The 24,624-nt window shown below is 42.4% G+C and overlaps 4 protein-coding genes across 4 annotated transcripts in view; all 4 read left to right on the top strand.

The window, feature by feature from the left end:
• Positions 1–213: 213 nt before the first annotated feature.
• LOC307230654 (uncharacterized protein) lies at positions 214–10,629 on the top strand (the record flags this gene model as incomplete). Its single annotated transcript, XM_080001092.1, has 7 exons — positions 214–363; positions 3,146–3,907; positions 4,356–4,540; positions 4,801–4,948; positions 7,416–7,444; positions 8,590–8,761; positions 9,805–10,629. 7 exons carry the CDS (start codon positions 214–216, stop codon positions 10,627–10,629), a joined length of 2,271 nt encoding a protein of 756 aa, XP_079857218.1.
• Positions 10,630–13,118: 2,489 nt separating this feature from the next.
• Positions 13,119–14,563, top strand: LOC307230653 (odorant receptor 131-2-like; the record flags this gene model as incomplete). Its single annotated transcript, XM_080001091.1, has 2 exons — positions 13,119–13,268; positions 13,739–14,563. The coding sequence occupies 2 exons, from the start codon at positions 13,119–13,121 to the stop codon at positions 14,561–14,563; spliced, it is 975 nt and encodes a 324-aa protein (XP_079857217.1).
• A 2,940-nt stretch (positions 14,564–17,503) lies between these two features.
• Positions 17,504–19,436, top strand: LOC307230651 (odorant receptor 131-2-like; the record flags this gene model as incomplete). Its single annotated transcript, XM_080001087.1, has 2 exons — positions 17,504–17,575; positions 18,612–19,436. Exon 2 carries the CDS (start codon positions 18,621–18,623, stop codon positions 19,434–19,436), a length of 816 nt encoding a protein of 271 aa, XP_079857213.1. The 5' UTR covers positions 17,504–17,575; positions 18,612–18,620.
• Positions 19,437–20,185: 749 nt separating this feature from the next.
• The window catches only part of LOC307230650 (uncharacterized protein), a gene marked incomplete at both ends in the record, with an annotated part of 28,425 nt that continues 23,986 nt past the window's right edge, over positions 20,186–24,624 (top strand). The window contains 1 exon segment of the mRNA XM_080001086.1: positions 20,186–20,260. Within this exon segment, the coding sequence (XP_079857212.1) occupies positions 20,186–20,260 (75 nt within the window).

Genomic DNA, 24,624 nt, shown 5'->3' with positions numbered 1-24,624 from the left:
TGTTTGATACATGCCTCAGTATTTATTAATGTCTAAAACTGTTAAATAGTGAGATAAGAACAAACTTGTGGACTTTCTTTTTCCTCCATCCATCCATCCGACTGGATGGAGGATGGGATATCTCACGTTCCCTGGATAACTTCCTCGTTCTGCTTGTAGACCAAATCCATTGTTTTGTGTTTTATGCTTCAGCGTGACAACCACCTCCCAGCGATGAATGTCTCCTCGGCCAACGTGACGCTGGTGATTCAGTACCGAGACTCCTTCGCCAAAGCTATGACTAAGAATGTGATCGTCGTTGCCTTGGGCATTTCCATCAACTACATCAATGCAAACCTCATCCAAACCTTCCGCAAGCACCAGGTTGGGCTTCCCCCCCGGCACCTTCATGCCCGTGGAGAGGAAAGAAGGCCTTAACTTCTCCCTCTTAAATACACTTGATTTTGAATATGAAAAAAGCCCAAACAAGGTTTTTGGTAAAGCGTTAACAAACATTCATGTTTATTATTTTATAATTCAGGAGATTGGAGATTGACAGCTTGTATTTCTCTCATTTGCACCCCGAAGAACCCCAAATACCTCAACCATTGTTCCGATATAACCCGATCAGCAACAACATTAAAACCACCACTAATAACCACTATTATTGTGTAGCTCCCACTCGTGCCTCCAAAACAGCTCTGACCCGTGGAGGCATGGACTCCACAAGACCTCTGAAGGTGTCCTGTGGTATCTGGCACCAAGACATTCGCAGCAGATCCTTGAAGTTGCGAGGTGGGGCCCCCCTGGATCGGGTTTGATGTTCCAGCGCATCCCACAGATGCTCTATTGGATTGGACCCTAACCACGGCCAACCACAACATGTAGAAGAAAATGTGATTCATCAGACAAGGCTACCTTATTCCATTGCTCCATGGTCCATGTTCCCTGGAATACTTCCTCCTTCTGGTCGTAGACCAAATCCATTGTTTTATGTTTTATGCTTCAGCGTGACATCCACCTCCCAGCGATGAACGTCTCCTTGGCAAACGTGAAGCTGGTGATTCACTACATCAATGCCCGTGGAGAGGGAAGAAGGCCTTAACCTCTCTCTTTTAAAAACACTTGATTTTAAAAACGAAAATGCCAAACCAAGGTTTTTGGTTAAGCTTTAAAAAAACAGTCATGTTTATTATTTTATAATTCAGGAATTTTGAGACATGTGTTTGTTGTGACATTCTGTCAGCTTGACCTTTAAAGAAGATTTTTCCAACTATCACTTTAATTTATAATCTGTGATGTGTTATATTTACAGCTTGTATTTCCCTCATCTGCACCCTGAAGAACCCCAAATACCTCAACTATTGTTAGGATGTAACCACAATGAGCCACAACATTATAACAACCACTAATAACCATTAATGTTGTGTAGCTCCCCCTCGTGCCGGCAAAACAGCTCTGACCCGTGGAGGCATGGACTCCACAAGACCTGTGAAGGTGTCCTGTGATATCTGGCACCAAGACGTGAACAGCAGATCCTTCAAGTCCTGGAAGTTGGGAGGTGGGGCCCCCATCGAGTAGGCTTGTTGTTCCAGCACATTCCACAGATGCTCCATCGGATCGAAGAAAACATGATTCATCAGATTAAGCCACCTTCTTCCGTTGCTCCATGCTCCATGTAAGGGGTGTGGTTAGGACCCAATTGCAGCACAAAGACAGGCAGGGATATTTGGTAATGTCTTTTATTTGTAGAGCGGACGGAAGACAGACAGGGGGCAGGCAGGATATGTCGTCGGGGACAGGCAGGTTCGATAACGGGAAGGGCAGACAGAAGACAGGCAGGGGGCAGGCAGGATACGTGGTCAGGGCGAGGCAGAGTCGGTAGCGAGGAATCAATCCGGAGAACGCTGGAGAGTCTGGTGCAAGCATCGAAAAACAATCTGGCAATGGGTGATTGGTGAGAGAGGCTTATATAGTGGCTTGATTGCTGATCGGAAACAGACGTGTGCGCAGGTGAATGGAGTTGGGCTAATGAGGCAGGTAAGGAGAGGGAGGGGAAGGTACCCATTGTAGGCACTTTCAGTGGTGGACAGGGGTCAGCATGGACACTGACCAGTCCCATAGGCAGCAAGCTGCGATGCACTGTGTGTTCTGACACCTTTCTATTGGAGCCAGCTTTCACTTTTTCACCAATTTGTGCTACAGAAGCACTTCTGTGGGATCGGACAAGATGGACTAGACTTCAATCCTCACGCATGTCAATGAGTCCATGGGCGCCCATGACCCTCGCCAGTTCACTCGTTGTCCTTCCTTGGACAACTTGTGGTAGGTACTAACCACTGCATACCGGGAACTCCCCACAAGACATGACATTTTGGAAATGCTCTGACCTGGTCATCTAGCCATCACAATTTGGTCTTTGTCAAAGTGGCTCAGATCCCTATGCTTGCCCATTTTTCTTGCTTCCAACACATCAACTTCAACTTCATCACTTGCTGCCTAATATATCCCACCCCTTGACAGGTGCCATTGGAACCAGATGATCAATGTTATTCACTTCACTTTGTGGCAGATTGGTGTAGAGAAGCTAGGCAGCTAAATTTAATATTTTATAAATTCAGTGCTGGAATATTTAGTCTATCTAGGTGCGCTTACTGTATTATAGGATATGACAACACTAACGTTATGCTTCAAGAGGTCATGCCGTGTTTTGTTTTTTTCCAAAGAACATCACACGCCATGTACGTTGGAGCTTCACAGAGAGAAGGGCACTCTGGGACTGAGCCAAACCCACGGTTCCACAAATGAAATTGCGCAATTTATGTTCAAGAACATAACACTTCAAACTCAGTAAGGATAACATTAAAAAAATAACTGTGTAACATTCTTTCTCCGTCACACTGTCCTCATCTTATCTGCTATCTCAACATTCAACAGTTTCCGAAGTTGATTTTCGATTTTCTGTGAGGAACTTCTCCAAATGGTGCTGTTGTTTTCTCTATGCGCCATGTTAGAGCCCAAGTCACAGATCATGTGATTAGCTAATATTCATGCTCATTCATTCAGCTCATCCATGTCTGCAGTTGTCTCTCCTATCCGGCCTTGCATTCATCCTCCATTCATCTCTCCACCCCTCCACCCTTTTCCACCCCGTCATTTCCTTCAGATCTTCAACACCAACCCCCGCTACATCCTCTTCATCCACCTGGTGGTCAACGACACAATCCAGCTGACGCTCACCATCGCCCTCTTCCTCCTCAGCTACACCCTGCACAGCATCAACGTGTCCCTCTGTTGCTTCTTCGTCCTGCTGGCGCTCTTCACCACCGAGAACACCCCGCTCAACCTGGCCTGCATGGTGGCCGAGTGCTTCGTGGCCGTGTGCCTCCCGCTGCGCCACGCCCAGATCTGCACCGTGCGCCACACCTACCTGCTGATGGGGCTGATCTGGGCCACCAGTGCAGTGTCCGTGATGCCTGACCTCTTCATCTCTCTGGCCATCGAGCCGCTGGACTTCTTCCACTCGCGGATCTTCTGCATGCGGGAGACAATGTTCCGGAGTCCGGACCTCATCATGAAGAGGAAAGTCTCCTACGTGGTCTTCTTGGTTGTGGTTTGGCTCACCCTCTTGTATGCCTACTTCCGCATCATGATTGCTGCCCGGGCGGCCAACACCGATGCCAAGAACGCCAAGAAGGCCATGAACACTGTCCTGCTGCACGGCATACAGGTGCTGCTGTGCATGTCCACGTACGTGGCTCCGCTGCTAAATCAGTTTCTGGTGTTCCTGTTCCCTGAAAACTACACCGACTCACTCTTTGCTTGCTACATCATCATCCAGGTTCTTCCGCGATTCATCAGCCCCATCATCTACGGCCTGCGAGACAAGACCTTCAGGACCTACCTGACCAAGGACCTGATGTGTAAAGTTACCATTGCAACCTATCCACAGACTGTCTTTGGGAACCCTTCCTAAGAAAAGCTATCACTTAATATGAATGCCGTGGTACTGTATGTCAAAATACTTCAGCAGAACTAACTGGGGAAGTAGCCAAACCCATGAATCAGAAGAGCTGACCACATACTTATTGCTATGTAGTGTTATAGAATCAATTAAAAAAGCATCACACTGATTATTTTGCTACAGGTATGAGCAGGATTCAGTTTAAAACTCTAGCAGAAAGATCAACAGATAACCGTAGCATCATGTACAATCTGCAGAAATTCTTCCTTTGACTCGATGTTGGACAATAAAGGATTCCTTGCCATTATGAACGGACTTTGCTGGAGTTTAACACAGTAGTACAGCAGCTTTTTCAGAAATATTCTAAATATTAGGCTAATCAGACCTTCATTCTCCTTCCTGGATTTCCCAGATCTTCAACCTGAATCCCTGCTACTTCCTCTTCATACTCATGGTGATAAATGACAGCATCCTGCTGATCCTCAGCAGCCTCACCTTCCTCCTCAGCTACATCTTATATCGCATCAGCATCCTCCTCTGCAACTCCATCCTGGTACTGCTCAATATGGCCTTCACCTTGGTCTTCATGGCCATCGAGTGCCAAGTCGCCATCTGCCAACTGCTGCGCTACACCCAGATCTGCATGGTAAGGAGAGCACACATGGCCATCGCACTGATCTGACTGGTGGACACGCTCCCGGCGCTGCCGGATGCCATTCTGCTGGCCACTATGGCCATAGAGTTGTGGAGTGGAGTCTACTCCACAATATTCTGCAATAGGACCAGCCTGTTTTTGGACCCTGTGATGAATAAGAAGCGCATCGTGCTATGTTCTTCCTGCTCATAATCATGCTCAGTCTGGTCTACGTGTACTTCAACAACCTGTTTGTGGCCAAAGCGGAGAACACCGACGCAAAGAAGGCGAGCAACACCATCCTACTACACGGCTTCCAGCTGCTGATCTGCCTGCTGCTCTACGTCCTGCCCATGATGGGAAAAGCCCAGGTGCAGCATTTTTTGACATTGTCACAGAATACTGAACTTGAAATTATTTTATAACTTCTATCTCTAGTTTAAGAACCTCTGATAAGAAAAGTAGTCCACAGTAACATATCTAACACTGCATCAATGTACAAAACCATTCTACTACATATGACTAAACTATTAAATGTAAATTTGACATTTGATATTAATCGTGTAATGCAACGCTGAATTGGACTTTGAAATCAATGTGCACATTCTTCTCTTCCAGTCTTCCACTGTAGTTTCCATTTAGCGCCACCAGGTGCCACCACTAGCTAGTGTTAGCATTGGCATGATACGAGGGACGTGAACCCAGGAGAAGTGGTTGGCGTAGAGAATATTTGAAGAGGGTAAAATGTTTGGAGGCTGTTGCTTTTGTGTTAGATCTTAGACGTGTTTTGTGCACGATCATTGAATAAATGCATACATGTAAAATAATCAAATAAAATAATCATATTTCACATCATAAAACATTGATGAAATCTGTGGATTCCCTCATTAATTCCCAACAGATTAAATGGAGGTAGAGTACAATTCCCTCTTTAATTGTCATCATGTTGACATAAAAATGATCAATAACCGAGCTGTTGAAGAATAACTGTCACATTTAGACTTCATGAGACCAAGCTGCAAAACACAGTTCTATACAACAGCGTCTCTGAATGGAATAAGGTGTTTTGAACGCTCATTGCAGCTGATTTCACAATAACTGTCCATGAAAAAGTATTGATCAGATGCTTTTGTCCAAAGCGACTTACATAAGATGCAAAAAATAACAAAGCAGACATCAACTTCAAATTTAAGTGCCTGTTTCCAAATTCAACCAGATACAAGTGCAAGATAGCTTTAAGGAATCAGAACAAAAGTCGTGTTATTGGTAAAAAAATTATAATGTTTTCTATATTAGTGTAATATGATGAGTACTCATCTGTTGTTACTGAATCATGTAAATACAACAACTTGGAACAAGAACAGTTAGTCATAGCTAAGACGGGATCAGGTGTTCCTGAAAGAGCAGGGTCTTCAGGTGTTTCTTGAAGGTTATGAGTGTCTGCAGAGCCTTACGAGCTGGCTACCTCCTTCCACCACTGGGGCACCACCCATGAGAAGAGTCTGGATTCAGACTCTTCTCATGCAGACCGCAGAGAGCGGGTTGGGGAGTATGACCTGATATGTCCGTTTAATCTATTGTGAGGGGACCAAAACGATAACTGTAAATTCATGCTCTGAATATGATAATTTTTCACAGACTCATACCAACCCCACACTCTGCATGTAGCTCTCCATGGCACTGAAGGTCATTCTGGTGCTTTCTTGCTAAAATTAGATTGGTATGTTTCTTTTTAAATATCTATTAACATGCATTACTTGTCCTATTGATAGTACTTTTTGACGACTATAATGGCTCCATAACTAGAACTGTACATCCTGTGCGTTGGAACCAGACAGAACCATTTTCTATCAGCGGATATCCTGAGACCTCCATGACCTCATACGGAGTCTCGCTGTGTTTGTTACTTCATTCCTCAGATTTTTTTTTTCCCACTCCATGTGCCCACTCCTTGTGCGTCTACTGCTGTCCATCCTAGAAGTAGGCTCCCTTTCCCATTTTCATTCTCATGGTTTCTACCATAACACTTTGGGTTTTGTTTTTATTAGCAATCTGAAGGCTCGGCCAAACGGCATCAGCAACAATGCATGTCACATGCTGCAGCCGAACTAGTTCCTGTGTTGCAAGATCAAAACTGAAAGGCTCCGATAATTTATGGAGTTCATCAGTTCCAGACGCAATAACAGCATTGTCTTCACCCGTACAAGTTTCACACTCAAAGTGAGAACTATTAGTTGTGATGAGAAGTTCAATTTTTTGAGATTAAGTTCTTAACACTCAGTAAAGAGTCGTTTGAATTGTCCGACTCCTGGTTCGTTTGGTCCTGTTTGTGTAACGCATGGTAAGCGTTTTTTCACCTTGAGTTTTTATGCCTCGCACTTTAATTTTGTCAGTTATTATCTTCAGTTTTTGAGTTGAGTAATGAAGTCACAATTTTTCTGGAGTGAATCCACTCCTGAGTCATTTCAAAGAATTTTTGCATTGTAAAATGTGTGCCCTGACATAAAAAAGGTTGGAAACACTGATTTAAAGTATACTATAATAATTTATCTGGCAAAATATAATGAACTATGCACCAAGCACATTTTGTAATATGCTCTTAATCTTAATCATAAAACAAACTTATTTCGGTGTACACGCATGTAGTCCACACACACACACACACGCACGCACGCACGCACGCACACACGCACACACAGACACACACACACACACACACACACACACACCCCCTTGCCTGCAAAGACCCCCAGGACTAATCCATCCTGCTATATATGAACCCAGACCAGATCATGGAAACAGAACTGAATAACCTCCCACTGTGTGCACTCCAATTAGAAAACCCATAGAAATTACTTTGAGTCCAGGTAAGTCCACGCTAAAATCTATATTTATAGAGGCGATGTGTTCAAAGATTGCAATGTTCAAAGCCTTATGTCAATTGATTTTTTTTTTTTTTTATTTAATTAAAAATGCAAAAAAAAAAATTTGACTTTTTTTTTATTGTTTTCAACCAGTATTTAAAGCGGGATTCACGTTCAGAAATCAAATCTAGTTGAAATGAGTTGAATCACTGCAGATCAGGACAGTGATTTGTGCTGTTTTCAAGGGGAAATAGACAAATAGAGCTTAAAAAAATGTTGATTCCTTTAACGGTGTAAAGATGTCGTACACCTTGGATTGAATATGCTGTTTTCATTCAACCCTCTGGAGTTCTGCTTTTGGTTCTTTTTCAGGCATCAGCATGCGGCTCGATATGAACTCAGCACAAAATATCATAATTTCGATTCAAATTCAGCTCCAAAAAAACATGGTGACGTGACATGTCGACCTCCCATTTTCTGCTGAAAACCACAACTGGATCAATTTCCTTCCTAACAGTTGCACCCATGATGCATAGAACCATCTTTTTCAGCACAAACTCAGATAGGAGTGTTTTATTAATTATAAATTTAATTTAATATAATTTATTATTTTGTCAAAACAATCCTGGTCTCTGCTCTTTCAACTGTTTTTTAACCCTTGTAATATTTTTCAACGTTTAACCAATGAATACTGTTTCGGCCAGAATTGGACGGTGCTATAAAAGTCACCTCAAAATTGTGACATATGCTTCTTTAACATCCTAAATAAGTAATTATTTCAAATGATCCTCATGTTACTGACTATCATTACAAATTGACCAGATATTTTATTTTTTTTCTCCACATAGGACAGGTTTCCCTTGATATTCCACCACTCTTTTTTCATTACAAAGTCCACAATATGCAGTAATTATTCATCAAACGGGTCATAATGAGCATGTTTTTATTATTTGCTGGCATGTTTTTAGTACCTTACACATATAATGTCTGTCTTGCATTTGATGAGGGGCAGATTTTGCACAATAACATTCATTATGATGAATGCCCCCGTGACCTCAACATGATGATGACAAATGTAACATCAAAACAGTCGTATGAATAAATTAATTTAATTTGTTTTAATAACAAGACAGCACATTTGAATCCAGGAGACGCCACCGCCGCCGCCTCATGAATTTCTCATTTGACCTTGCCAACGTGTCGTCCCGGACGTACAATGACCTCTCCATGGTGTGGACCAAGAACGTGATCGTCGCGGCGCTATGCGTCTGCATCAACTACATCAACGGCACACTGGTCCACACCTTCAACAAGCACCAGGTCCGGCATCAAATCACTCCTTTCTGCCACTCTGTCCATCTGAAGGAACTGAATACTGATATGAATCCAACACTAAATTCTAAGAGTGATGATTCAATTATTCAAAGTCACTTATCAAATCAAAAAACATCTCTAACTTGCTCACTAGATGACCCGCTCTACCTCCTGAGCCACTGCATCCTAGTTAGTGTCGGTCACCTTGGACAAAAATGTCAATGATCTCATCTAATGTAATGCCAGCAGCACATATTCAGCAGCACATGATCTAATTCAAATGACATAGAGGTCTTGTTTTTCACATAGTTATTGATTGCTGGTTCCTTAAATTCAGAATCTAATCTGCTGGTTGATTATTGCAGGGCTGTCAAACTCATTTAAGCTTTCGATCCTGATTGCACTGAATACCATCTTAAAGTGGCCAGGAATGATTTCTTAAACCATCACTGGAGGACTGTGAGTGTACGCATCACATAATCAATGTCTTGTTAAAGATCCTAGTGTAGATGATGTGGCTGTAATTGGCCCATTTCCCCTGAGAGTCAAAAGTTGCAAAAACGGATTTGTCGACTAAACCAAGGCCCTGAACAACCAGTCAGACAAAGCAACGTACTCCAGTTCATCCACCCACTGTGTTAAACAGTCTTTCAAGCCCTGATCGCTGTGGTGTTGGCTTTGATCTTCTGAGTAATTTGATTGGACGAGATTCATTCATTGAGCGCTGACAGACAGCATAACAGCATTGGGACATCTTTATGTGTAGCTAGCCTCCATTCCAAGCAAAAGAAGCTTATCCTGAAACATTGATTTACTCTGCTAGACATGATGAAAAGAGAGAGAATATTGAAATATGGATTGAAATTACTTGTTCTAAAATGATTAAATTTCGGCAACCATTTGGTCAGCCAACAGCTGATGTATGACTCGAAAAGTTATTGTCAGGCCTTGTTTATGGAACTGTCTTATGAATTGATGTCACACTGGAGGTCGTCCTCCACATCCTCCACCCTCACGAAATCCCTCGCACCTTGTTTTGCGTTTTTCAGACCTTCTACGTGAACCCGCGCTACGTCCTCTTCATCCACCTGGTGATCAACGACATGATCCAGCTCACAGTCTCCGTCACCCTCTTCATCGTCAGCTTCATCTTCTACTCCATCAATGTGTGTCTCTGCTGCCACCTAATCCTTCTGGCCGCCCTCACCACGCAGAACACGCCCCTCAACCTTGTCGTCATGGCGGCCGAGTGCTGCGTGGCCGTGTGCCTGCCGCTGCGCCATGCTCAGCTCTGCACCCTCCGCAGGACCTACGCCCTGATTGGATTGATCTGGGTTATCAGCACTGCTGCCGTGGTGCCGGACCTCTTGGTCACGCTGGCCACAGAGCCACTGGACTTCTTCAGCTCTCGTGTGTTCTGCATCAGGAACAACGTCTTCCCCAGTACCGCTCTGGCGACGAAGGTCTGGGTGTACAACGTGGTGTTTCTGGTGCTGGTGTGGCTCGCCTTGGCCTACACCTACTTCAGGATCCTGTTCGTCGTCAAGGGGGCAACCTCCGGTTCCAAGAAGGCCCAGAACACTATCCTGCTCCACGGCTTCCAGCTGCTCCTCTGCATGCTCACCTATCTCGCCCCCATCTTGAAGGAAGCGATGTACCGCTGGTTCCCCCAACATTACACAACCTCGCTGTTCATTTGCTACATCATCATCCAGATCCTCCCCAGGTTCCTGAGCCCCATCGTGTACGGGCTGCGAGACCAGACATTCAGGAAGTATCTGAGAGGACATCTGCTGTGCAGAACCAGAACCAAGCCCAATGAGGGCAATGAAGGGCCTCCACAAAGACTGTGTGTCTGTATCGGTTCAAGGTGAATTGAACAAAATATATGAACCATATATTGTCGTATGGGTGTCAGATCAAAGGTGATTTTCACTGTTTATTCCCACTTAGATTCAGGTCAGGATAAACATAGAACAATCCTTATTTGTCATTATTAAATCGAATTATTAATTTGTTTGATCAGTAATTGTTTTACTTCTGAATAAAGAACACTTGCATCTCAGTCCTTAGTACAATGGAAGATAAAATGAGAAATCAATTGCAATTCAAGGTTGTTTGCTCACAGCTCGAGACACGACACGAGAGGTTCTTCCACAGTGCTCGTACGTGGTGTTGAGTCCTGAGAGAAAAATGTTCCTGTTCTTAATCAATTGAATTGCATATCCAACAGCCAGCCATAGACTGCTATGAACTATTAGAGAGCACTATTAAAATAAGAAATATGACAATAACTATTGACTATGAGAGTCTCGCTGTGTTCTTTACTTCATTCCTCAGGTTTTTTTTCCCACTCCATGTACCCACTCTATGTGCATCTACTGCTGTCCATCCTAGAAGGAGGCTCCCTTTCCCATTTCCATTCTCAAGGTTAGGGTTACCATACCATACCATAACACTTTGGGCTTTGTTTTTCCTCAGCAATCTGAGCACTTCGGCCAAACGGCATCAGTACCAATGCATGTCACATGATGTGCTGCAGCCAAACTAGTTCCTGTGTTGCAAGATCAAAATTGTAAGGCTGCACTAATTTATGGAATTCATCAGTTCCAGACGCAATAACAGCATTGTCTTCACCCGTACAAGTTTCACACTGAAAGTGAGAACTATTAGTATTGATGAGAGGTTCAATTTTTTGAGATTAAGTTCTTAACACTCAGTAAAGAGTCGTTCGAATTGTCCGACTACTGGTTCGTTTGGTCCTGTTGGTGTAAAGCATGGTAAGCGTTTTTTCACCTTGAGTGTTTTTGCCTAGCACTTTAATTTTGTCAGTTATTATCTTCAGTTTTTGAGTTGAGTAATGTAGTTACAATTTTTCTGGAGTGACTCCACTCCTGAGTCATTTCAAAGAATTTTTGCATTGTAAAATGTGTGCCCTGACACAAAAAAGGTTGGAAACACTGATTTAAAGTATACTATAATAATTTATCTGGCAAAATATAATGAACTATGCACCAAACACATTTTGCAACATCCTCTTAATCTTAATCATAAAACAAACTTATTTCGGTGTACATGCATGTAGTCCACACACACACACACCCATGCCTGCAAAGACCCCCAGGACTGATCCATCCTGCTATAAATGAACCCAGACCAGATTATGGAACACAACTGAAGAACTTCACCCTGCGTGCACTCCAATTAGAAAACCCATAGAAATTACTTTGAGCCCAGGTAAGTCCACGTAAAAATCTATATTTATAGAAGTGATGTGTTCAAAGATTGCAATGTTCAAAGCCTGATGTCAATTGATTTTTTTTCAACTTTTTTTATTGTTTTCAACCGTTATTTAAAGCGGGATTCACGTTCAGAAAACAAATCTAGTTGAAATTAGTTGAATCACTGCAGATCAGGACAGTGATGTGTGCTGTTTTCAAGGGGAAATAGACAAATAGAGCTTAAAAAAAAGTTGATTCCTTTAACGGTGTAAAGATGTCGTACACCTTGGATTGAATATGTTGTTTTCATTCAACCCTCTGGAGTTCTGCTTTTGGTTCTTTTTCAGGCACCAGCATGCGGCTCGATATGAGCTCAGCACAAAATATCACAATTTCGATTCAAATTCAGCTCCTAAAAAACATGGTGACGTGACATGTCTACCTCCCATTTTCTGCCGAAAACCACAACTGGATCAATTTCCTTCCTAACAGTTGCACCCATGATGCATAGAACCATCTTTTTCAGCACAAACTCAGATAGAAGTGTTTTATAATTTATTATTTTAGTATCATTTATCATTTTGTCAAAACAATCCTGGTCTCTGCTCTTTCAACTGTATTTTAACCCTTGTAATATGTTTCAACGTTTAACCAATGAATACTGTTTCGGCCAGAATTGGACGGTGCTATAAAAGTCACCTCAAAATTGTGACATATGCTTCTTTAACATCCTCAATAAGTAATTATTTCAAATGATCCTCATGTTACTGACTATCATTACAAACTTGACCGGATATTTTATTTTTTTTCTCCACATAGGACAGGTTTCCCTTGATATTCCACCACTCTTTTTTCATTACAAAGTCCACAATATTCAGTAATTATTCATCAAACGGGTAATAATGTTCATGTTTTTATTATTTGCTGAGATGTTTTTAGTATGTTACACATACAATGTCTGTCTTGCATTTGATGAGGGGCAGATTTTGCACAATAACATTCATTATGATGAGCTGCCCCAGTGACCTCAACATGATGATGACAAATGTAACATCAAAACAGTCGTATGAATAATTAAATTTAATTTGTTTTAATAACAAGACAGCACATTTGAATCCAGGAGACGCCACCGCCACCGCCTCATGAATTTCTCATTTGACCTTAACAACGTGACGGCCCGGACGTACAATGACCTCTCCATGGTTTGGACCAAGAACGTGATCGTCGCGGCGCTATGCGTCTGCATCAACTACATCAATGGCACACTGGTCCACATCTTCAACAAGCACCAGGTCCGGCATCAAATCACTCCTTTCTGCCACTCTGTCCATCTGAAGGAACTTAATTCTGATATGAATCTAACACTAAATGCTAAGAGTGATGATTAAATTATCATATGTATATATATATATACATATATTCCTGATTCAATGAGCGCTGACCGACAGCATAACAGCATTGGGACATCTTTATGTGTAGCTAGCCTCCATTCCAAGCAAATGGAGCTTATCCTGAAACATTGATTTACGTTGCCAGACATGATGAAAGAAGAGAGAATATTGAAATATGAGTTGAAATTACTTACTCTAAAATGATTAAATTTCGACAACCATTTGATCAGCCAACAGCTGATGTATGGTTCGAAAAGTTATTGTCAGGCCTTGTTTATGGAACTGTCTTATGAATTGATGTCACACTGGAGGTCGTCCTCCACATCCTCCACCCTCACGAAATCCCTCGTACCGTGTTTTGCGTTTTTCAGATCTTCTATGTGAACCCGCGCTACGTCCTCTTCATCCACCTGGTGATCAATGACATGATCCAGCTCACAGTCTCCGTCACCCTCTTCATCCTCTTCTACATCTTCTCCACCATCAATGTGTGTCTCTGCTGCCACTTCATCCTTCTGGCCGCCCTCACCACTCAGAACACGCCCCTCAACCTGGTCGTCATGGCGGCCGAGTGCTGCGTGGCCGTGTGCCTGCCGCTGCGCCATGCTCAGCTCTGCACCCTCCGCAGGACCTACGCCCTGATTGGATTGATCTGGCTGACCAGCAGTGCTGCCGTGGTGCCGGACCTCTTGGTCACGCTGGCCACAGAGCCACTGGACTTCTTCAGCTCTCGGGTGTTCTGCATCAGGAACAACGTCTTCCCCAGTACCACTCTGGCGACGAAGGTCTGGGTGTACAACGTGGTGTTTCTGGTGCTGGTGTGGCTCGCCTTGGCCTACACCTACTTCAGGATCCTGTTCGTCGTCAAGGGGGCCACCTCCGGTTCCAAGAAGGCCCAGAACACTATCCTGCTTCACGGCTTCCAGTTGCTCTTCTGCATGCTCACCTATATCGCCCCCATCTTGAAGGAATCGCTGTACCTCTGGTTCCCCAAACATTACGCAATCTCGCTGTTCATTTGCTACATCATCATCCAGATCCTCCCCAGGTTCCTGAGCCCCATCGTGTACGGGCTGCGAGACCAGACATTCAGGAAGTATCTGAGAGGACATCTGCTGTGCAGAACCAGAACCAAGCCCAATGAGGGCAATGAAGGGCCTCCACAAAGACTCTGTGTGTGTATTGGTTCAAGGTGAATTGAACAAAATATATGAACCATATATTGTCGTATGGGTGTCAGATCAAAGGTGATTTTCACTGTTTATTCCCACTTAGATTCAGGTCAGGATAAACGTAGAACAATCCTTATTTGTCATTATTAATGAGAATTATTAATTTGTTTCATCAGTTATCGTTTTACCTCTGAATAAAGAACACTTGCATTTGAGTTCTTAGTAAAATGGAAGATAAAATGAGAAATCAATTGCAATTCAAGGTTGTTTGCTCACAGCTTGAGGCACGACACGAGAGGTTCTTCAACAGTGCTCGTACGTGGTGTTGAGTCCTGAGAGAAAAATGTTCCTGTTTGTGGTCGATTGAATTGCATATCCAACAGCCAGCCATAGACTGCTATGAACTATTAGAGAGCACTATTAAAATAAGAAATATGACGATAACTATTGACTATGAAAGTAAAATTAATTTGCTCTCTTTCATTTTCCAACTCAAGGTTCTATCATTTTGTTCAACAATGTTGAATAGGACTGAAAAACAAAATCTGACCTGGAAAACACCCAGCAGGCCCACACACACACACACACACACACACACGCACGCACGCACGCACGCACGGACGCATGCACACACACACAGACACACAACCACACACACACACACACACACACACACACACACACACAGAACTGAAGAACTTCACCCTGCGTGCACTCCAATTAGAAAACCTATCGAAATTACTTTTACCCCAGGTAAGAGAACATAAAAATCTATATTAATTGAGGTGATGTGTTCAAAGTTTGCAATGTTCAACACAAACTTTATGCTTCAAGAGGTCGTGCCGTGTTTTGTTTATTTCCAAAGAACATCACACGCCATGTACGTCATTGGAGCTTCACAGAGAGAAGGGCACTCTGGGACTGAGCCAAACCCACGGCTCCGCAAATGAAATCGCACAATTTAAGTTCAGAACCAATACACTTTAAACTCAGTTGGGATAACATTAAAAAAAATAACTGTGCAACATTCTTTCCTCGTCACACTGTCCTTATCTTATCTGCTCTCTCAACATTCAACAGTTTCAGAAGTTGATTTTCAATTTTCTGTGGGGAACTTCTCCAAATGGTGCTGTTGTTTTCTCTATGCGCCATGTTAGAGCCCAAGTCACAGATCATATGATTAGCTGATATTATTATGACAGTTGGTGATACCAATGTCATTCCTGATCTTAACCCTTACCCTGTCAGTGAACAATGTCAATTTTAGCTAAACAAATCTTCAATTTTTTTATGTTTATTTTTTGGAGAGTATGGGGGGTTGGGCCTTATCCATGTCTGCAGTTGTCTCTCCTCTCCGGCCTTGCATTCATCCTCCATTATTCTCTCCACCCAAACACATTTTGTAATATCCTCTTAATCGTAATCATAAAACAAACTTATTTCGGTGTATTTGCACGCACGCACACACACACACACACACACACACACACACACACACACACACACACACACACACAAACACACACATACACACACACACACACACACACACACACACACACACACGCACACACACACCCATGCCTGCAAAGACCCCCAGGACTGATCCATCCCGCTATATACGAACCCAGACCAGATCATGGAAACAGAACTGAATAACCTCCCACTGTGTGCACTCCAATAAGAAAACCCATAGAAATTACTTTGACCCCAGGTAAGTCCCAGTAAAAATCTATATTTATAGAGGTGATGTGTTTAAAGATTGCAATGTTCAAAGCCTTATGTCACTTGATTTTTTTTTTTTTAATTTAAATTAAAAATGGAAAAAAATAATTGAGACTTTTTTTTTTTTATTGTTTTCAGCCGTTATTTAAAGCAGGATTCACGTTCAGAAATCAAATCTAGTTGAAATGAGTTGAATCACTGCAGCTCAGCACAGTGATGTGTGCTGTTTTCAAGGGGAAATAGACAAAAAGAGCTTAAAAAAATGTTGATTCCTTTAACGGTGTAAAGATGTCGTACACCTTGGATTGAATATGTTGTTTTCATTCAACCCTCTGGAGTTCTGCTTTTGGTTCTTTTTCAGGCACCAGCATGCGGCTCGATATGAACTCAGCACAAAATATCATAATTTCGATTCAAATTCAGCTCCTAAAAAACATGGTGACGTGACATGTCTACCTCCCATTTTCTGCCGAAAACCACAACTGGATCAATTTCCTTCCTAACAGTTGCACCCATGATGCATAGAACCATCTTTTTCAGCACAAACTCAGATAGAAGTGTTTTATAATTTATTATTTTAATTTAGTATCATTTAACATTTTGTCAAAACAATCCTAGTCTCTGCTCTTTCAACTGTTTTTTAACCCTTGTAATATGTTTCAAAGTTTAACCAATGAATACTGTTTCGGCCAGAATTGGACTGTGCTATAAAAGTCACCTCAAAATTGTGACATATGCTTCTTTAACATCCTAAATAAGTAATTATTTCAAATGATCCTCATGTTACTGACTATCATTACAAACTTGACCGGATATTTTATTTTTTTTCTCCACATAGGACAGGTTTCCCTTGATATTCCACCACTCTTTTTTCATTACAAAGTCCACAATATGCAGTAATTATTCATCAAACGGGTCATAATGAGCATGTTTTTATTATTTGCTGGCATGTTTTTAGTATGTTACACATATAATGTCTGTCTTGCATTTCATGAGGGGCAGATTTTGCACAATAACATTCATTATGACAAGCTGCCCCAGTGACCTCAACATGATGATGACAGATGTAACATCAAAACAGTCGTATGAATAATTAAATTTAATTTGTTTTTGATAACAAGACAGCACATTTGAATCCAGGAGACGCCACCGCGCCGCCTCATGAATTACTCATTTGACCTTGCCAACGTGACGGCCCGGACGTACAATGGTCCCTCCATGGTTTCGACCAACAACGTGATCGTCGCGGCGCTATGCGTCTGCATCAACTACATCAACGGAACACTGGTCCACACCTTCAACAAGCACCAGGTCCGGCATCAAATCACTCCTTTCTGCCACTCTATCCATCTGAAGGAACTGAATACTGATATGAATCCAACACTAAATGCTAAGAGTGATGATTCAAGTATTCAAAGTCACTTATCAAATCAAAAAACATCTCTAACTTGCTCACTAGATGACCCGCTCTACCTCCTGAGCCACTGCATCCTAGTTAGTGTCGGTCACCCTGGACAAAAATGTCAATGATCTCATCTAATGTAATGCCAGCAGCACATATTCAGCAGCACATGATTAATTCAAATGACATAGAGGTCTTGTTTTTCACATAGTTATTGATTGCTGGTTCCTTAAATTCAGAATCTAATCTGCTGGTTGATTATTGCAGGGCTGTCAAACTCATTTTAGCTTTCGGTCCTGATTGCACTGAAAACCATCTTCAAGTGGCCAGGAATGATTTCTTAAACCATCACTGGAGGACTGTGAGTGTACGCATCACATAATCAATGTCTTGTTAAAGATCCTAGTGTAGATGATGTGGCTGTAATTGGCCCATTTCCCCTGAGAGTCAAAAGTTGCAAAAACGGATTTGTCGACTAAACCAAGGCCCTGAACAACCAGTCAGAAAAAGCAACGTACTCCAGCTCATCCACCCACTGTGTTAAACAGTCTTTCAAGCCCTGATCGCTGTGGTGTTGGCTTTGATCTTCTGAGTAATTTGATTGGACGAGAGTCATTCATTGAGCGCTGACAGACAGCATAACAGCATTGGGACATCTTTATGTGTAGCTAGCCTCCATTCCAAGCAAAAGAAGCTTATCCTGAAACATTGATTTACTCTGCCAGACATGATGAAAAGAGCGAGAATATTGAAATATGGATTGAAATTAATTGCTCTAAAATGATTAAATTTCGGCAACCATTTGATCAGCCGGTTCGATGGTTCGAAAAGTTATTGTCAGGCCTTGTTTATGGAACTGTCTTATGAAGTGATGTCACACTGGAGGTCGTCCTCCGCATCCTCCACCCTCACTAAATCCCTCGCACCGTGTTTTGCGTTTTTCAGATCTTCTATATGAACCCGCGCTACGTCCTCTTCATCCACCTGGTGATCAACGACATGATCCAGCTCACAGTCTCTGTCACCCTCTTCATCGTCAGCTTCATCTTCTACACCATCAATGTGTGTCTCTGCTGCCAACTCATCGTTCTAGCTGCCCTCACGACGCAGAACACGCCCCTCAACCTGGTCGTCATGGCGGCCGAGTGCTGCGTGGCCGTGTGCCTGCCGCTGCGCCATGCCCAGCTCTGCACCCTCCGCAGGACCTACGCCCTGATTGGATTGATCTGGCTGACCAGCAGTGCTGCCGTGGTGCCGGACCTCTTGGCCACGTTGGCCACAGAGCCACTGGACTTCTTCAGCTCTCGGGTGTTCTGCATCAGGAACAACGTCTTTCCCAGTACCACTCTGGCGATGAAGGTCTGGGTGTACAACGTGGTGTTTCTGGTGCTGGTGTGGCTCGCCTTGGCCTACACATATTTCAGGATCCTGTTCGTCGCCAAGGGGGCCACCTCCGGTTCCAAGAAGGCCCAGAACACTATCCTGCTCCACGGCTTCCAGCTGCTCCTCTGTATGCTCACCTACATCGCCCCCATCTTAAAGGAAGCGATGTACCGCTGGTTCCCCCAACATTACAGAACCTCGCTGTCCATTTGTTACATCATCATCCAGATCCTCCCCAGGTTCCTGAGCCCCATCGTGTACGGGCTGCGAGACCAGACATTCAGGAAGTATCTGAGAGGACATCTACTGTGCAGAACCAGAACCAAGCCCAATGAGGGCAATGAAGAGCCTCCACAAAGACTCTGTGTGTGTATTGGTTCAAGCTGAATTGAACAAAATATATTAACCATATATTGTTGTATGGGTGTCAGATCAAAGGTGATTTTCGCTGTTTATTCCCACTTAGATTCAGGTCAGGATAAATGTAGAACAATCCTCATTTGTCATTATTAATTTGAATTATTAATTTGTTTCATCAGTTATTGTTTTACCTCTGAATAAAGAACACTTGCATCTCAGTCCTTAGTAAAATGGACGATAAAATGAGAAATCAATTGCAATTCAAGGTTGTTTGCTCACAGCTCAAGGCACGACACGAGAGGCTCTTCCCCAGTGCTCGTACGTGATGTTGAGCCCTGAGAGAGAAATGTTCCTGTTTGTGGTCAACTGAATTGCATATCCAACAGCCAGCCATAGACTGCTATGAACTATTAGAGAGCACTATTAAAATAAGAAATATGACGATGACTATTGACTATGAAAGTAAAATGAATTGGCTCTCTTTCATTTTCCAAATCAAGGTTCTATCATTTTGTTCAACAATGTTGAATAGGATTGAAAAACAATATCTGACCTGGAAAACACCCAGCAGGCCCACACACACACACACACACGCACACACGCACGGGCGCACGCACACACGCACAAACACACACACACACACACAGACACACACACACACACAGACACACACACACACACATGCACGCACTCACACACACACACACACACACACCCATGCCTGCAACGACCCCCAGGACTGATCCATCCCGCTATCTATGAACCCAGACCAGATCATGGAAACAGAATTGAAGAACTTCACCCTGCGTGCACTTCAATTAGAAAACCTATCGAAATTACTTTTACCCCAGGTAAGTCCACATAAAAATCTATATTAATAGAGGTGATGTGTTCAAAGTTTGCAATGTTCAACACTAACTTTATGCTTCAAGAGGTCGTGCCGTATTTTGTTTATTTCCAAAGAACATCACACGCCATGTACGTCATTGGAGCTTCACAGAGAGAAGGGCACTCTGGGACTGAGCCAAACCCACGGCTCCGCAAATGAAATTGCACAATTTAAGTTCAGAACCAATACACTTTAAACTCAGTTAGGATAACATTGAAAAAATAACTGTGCAACATTCTTTCTTCGTCACACTATCCTTATCTTATCTGTGTTGTTTAGTTTCTTGATGGGTGTGATGCGTTGAAGAATGAAGGAGTGACCGCTGACACTGACTTGAATAAAATAATTATTTTATTACACAAATCAGCATCAAACCAGACTTGCCATGGATGTCCTGGGAGAGACCCGAGCCAGATGGAATCTCTCCCAAGTGACGCTCAACATTCGCTTTTAAAGCTGTACAGAGATAACATACCACATCTGGTTCCAACCCATAGGTGCCTGCTCAGCCTCTGTCCTGTCATAAGTCTAAACATTTCCTCTTCTGGTCAAGCTGGAGGAAACAACCTTTCTCTCCCATAGGACCTCTGATTAGACCCATTGTTGTCTTCGCTCTTCCTATGACAACAAGGCAGTAAATCTACAGTAACATACGTTACTATTATTCCTGCACTATATCTCAGCCCGGGGAGCTCAGTGACCTATTCACCTCAAACCTTCCAGACATCTAATTTTCCCCCCTTCGAGACTACACAAAGTCTCGACAGAGAGAAGAGTAATTGAACATACGATGTTAATTGGCTTAATAGAAATCACTTAATAAAAAACACAATTGGTTATAATATACCCTTCTGACCATGCTTAGTCATAGCAATACAGCAAATTTGTGGAGTGTGAGAGCGAAAAACCCATCTGGCAGCTTCCTTTCTTAGAACATCCATCAATCAATCAAGACAGGAAAATTCTCTCACGGTCCCTCTGCCCCAGGCAACCACCTAAGGTACTCCAAATCAATTAACAGAAAAAGACGAAGGGTTTAGACTACTGTATAGGATGTTACATATAAATGCATACATTTAGAGCCTCAGAAATAAATCAAAAATTTGTCCAAAGTCAGGCTGGTCGACCCATCGGACCTTCCAGTGGACCTTTCCCTGCCTAGCACCAATGTCCCTCAAATACCGCAAAAAAAGAAAATACCTGAGGTCCCAATGTATTCACTTCATCCTACTACAGACAACTCAAAGAAAACAATAGCAAATCAAAGTAATATGTCTTGCTAAAAATATCTAGCGTAGAGTACAGGATATTCATCAATAATACAGGTTCCATTGTAGTAAACAAACTCCAATATTATAAAAACATTCAGGACAAATATGTATGTATTGAACTATTGCTTTTTAACACCATCAATTTTTAATGATATTTCACTCGACACTCCTGATCATGATGTCTTCATTCAGGGTCCGCCGTCCATTTTCCTCCTCCATTTTCGAGTGTCCATGTTTGAATGTTCAAGTCCATTAGGCTGTTAGGATCTCTGGACACAGCCAACATCAGACTGGTCCTGAAAGAAAGAATCACCAGCCAGTTTCTTGCACAAACATCAAATACAGCATAATAATTTCCCTTTTGCATTATACTTTAACATTATTCCAATATATGATTACCATTTTCCTTTCCCCCCTTTGTCCATGTATTTCCCTTGTTAACAATAGTGTTGAGTAAACGATGGAATCAGATATTCAAAATGGGTATTTCTCTACTAGTATTAGCTCCTCCTTTATCACTATTTCCTCCTCATCTTCCCTGACGTCCTTACCACCCAAGAGTGGTATCTGAACACTTTCTCCCGGCATTACAACTCCTACCCATCTCAATATCATGGCCTTAGCAAAGGTCAACACCACCGTACAAAAACAAAACATCACACACAGTGATAGAAGAGCAGCCCCCATAACCTGAACTACTATAGCTCCTAATGGTCCTAATTTGTCTTGCAGCCAAGCATTAACTGACCACCCAGCTCCTTTTGATGGCCTAAACGCATCCCGTATACGTTTTAATGCATCTATGATGTTAGTCATAGTGTCAGAGACATCAGGAATCAACGTATAACAGGCACCTCCGGTTAGATTTAAAGCCACGCAAAGGCCAAAATATAATCAAATATAATCAAGAGCCATGTCGTGTTTCAGCAACGTCAATCGATGACTCCTCTGTGCGTTCGACAAATAATCAAAACCTCTTATGGTCTCATTTACAAACCCTTGTAGAGTATACGTGATATTATCAATATGATCAGCTAAGAATGTAACCCCGTACCATGGAAACAATCCTATAGCCCATTTTTCTCCTAAAGATATCCTCCAATGATAAGACTCCAAATTGTGAAATTGTGCCAACTCTCTTTTCTTCCTACTTTTGGCAGTCTTTGCAGAATCACCCTCATCTGTCTTTTGTCCCCTCTGAAGGACAAAAACATCATAAGGAAGTTTCAACTGTGCCATATAGCAACATCCAGTCCATCCATATGGCAGAAATAAGTATGCTTTATCACCACATACCCACCAAATATCTTTGAATGTTCCTATAGTCACATTACCCGGTAAAGTTTGATTCTTTACGCTCAATGTTTTACTATGACGACTATTTGGCGCATGAAAGGTCACTCTATAAGTTTCACCAGTCGTTCTTTTTATACTTTTTCCAAATTCCATCATGTAGATTTCACATTCTGATATCCCCATAAACATACCATCTCCTTCATGAGCATCATTAGAACAAAAGCAGTCTATACCTTTTGCAGGTGCCACTTCCTTTGCTTCAGGTGTTGCTGTTCTAATATCTTCATACTTATCCAGAAGATTTAAATATGGCAATTCTCTCAACCAGGAACACCTACGTCCAGGTCTAAATAGCTTAACCGACAGAGCCAGCCATACTTCATTCGCTGCTTGTTGTCTGAATAGCAGCCACGATAATGCATTACTTTGACATTCAGGCGTCAAAGGTTCCGGTACTGTCTCTAGAATTGATGGCCATGTGCCCGGAGCTGGAACTTTCACTACACACGGACAATTGGAATTAGTAGTTCTTCTAACGGAGTGAGTTATCTGTTGGAACCACAGATTTCTCTTAGCCCATGGGTCTGTTATTTGCATCGCCGAGGAATCAAACCCATATGCTTTCCACTGGGTTTCTCGCCTCCTTAAAGCATGAAGATGATCAGTCATGTCTTCTGATTTCCACTCTGGTTCAAGAAAATCATTGACCACATTTGTCATCGTCATCTGAGCTATTTCTCCTGAATTACTATCAATCTCCTCAGCAATTGGCTCTCTAATTACAGAGCTCTCCTTGCTATTATTTAACTTAATTTCCAACTTCGCCATAGACTTCTGAGTTATATTTATCCACTTCTCAGATGATGGGGATGTAGCGATAGGTGTCAGTGTCTTATCTACAGACATTTTAGATACCAAAGAAGTCATCAGTGTTTTATAGGTGGTGGATCTCATCCTCACAACCTCTCTTGTATGATTACCAAGAGTTACAGAAGTAGAAGTTGTCATCATCGTAGTAGTAACATAATTTTCTGCCAATGTTGGGGCTAGAGTGGTAACTGACGATGATACGTTAATACTACTAGTTATTCCCCGAGCTAAGGAAGTAGATGTCCTCGGTCCAACAGTCACCCTTGGTGTGACGAGTTGTTTTTGGGTTTCATTAGCAATCATATTTACTTCTTCAGTAACCAGACCTTTTACTACCAGCATTATCTTACGAGTTCTGTATCCCGCTTCCCAATAATTTTGTCTTGGGACGTATTTAAACTCTGGATCCAAATATGTGCATGTATATTCTCCTTGATCTTCCCATAGTACATTATGTACTACAAGCGAACAGTCATTTTGAACTTTAACCCCTCTCCTGTCATTCATCAACACAAACTTTCATTGATTGCGAGGCACACTGCTAACATCAGGTACTGCTAGCACTATGTCTTCACCACGCGCATTTTTCCATTTGGGGGAGATATTTCCACCAGTATTCCATTTACTACATTTACATGGAAGGTTAGCTGTATTTCCTAATTTAGTTCTAATCACAGTATTCACTGAAATTGAAGTTGTTGGAATCATCTGAGGCACAGCAGTAGTTAACTGCAATTCCTCTGTAACATTGGTGAATTTCAAACCTAACAAGGCGGACGTCTGCTTTGTTTCTTCAGTTGGTGGGGGAGTTGATACTTCAGTTGTTAATTTTCCTACTTCTTCAAAAACTGTGGGCTCTACAATTTTACTTTCATTCAATACCACAAGA

The sequence above is a fragment of the Zeus faber genome, assembly GCF_960531495.2.
Source record: "Zeus faber genome assembly, chromosome: 5".
NCBI lineage: Eukaryota > Metazoa > Chordata > Actinopteri > Zeiformes > Zeidae > Zeus > Zeus faber.
Note: the sequence above shows the minus strand (reverse complement) of the source record. Positions and strands in the feature narration are given on the sequence as shown.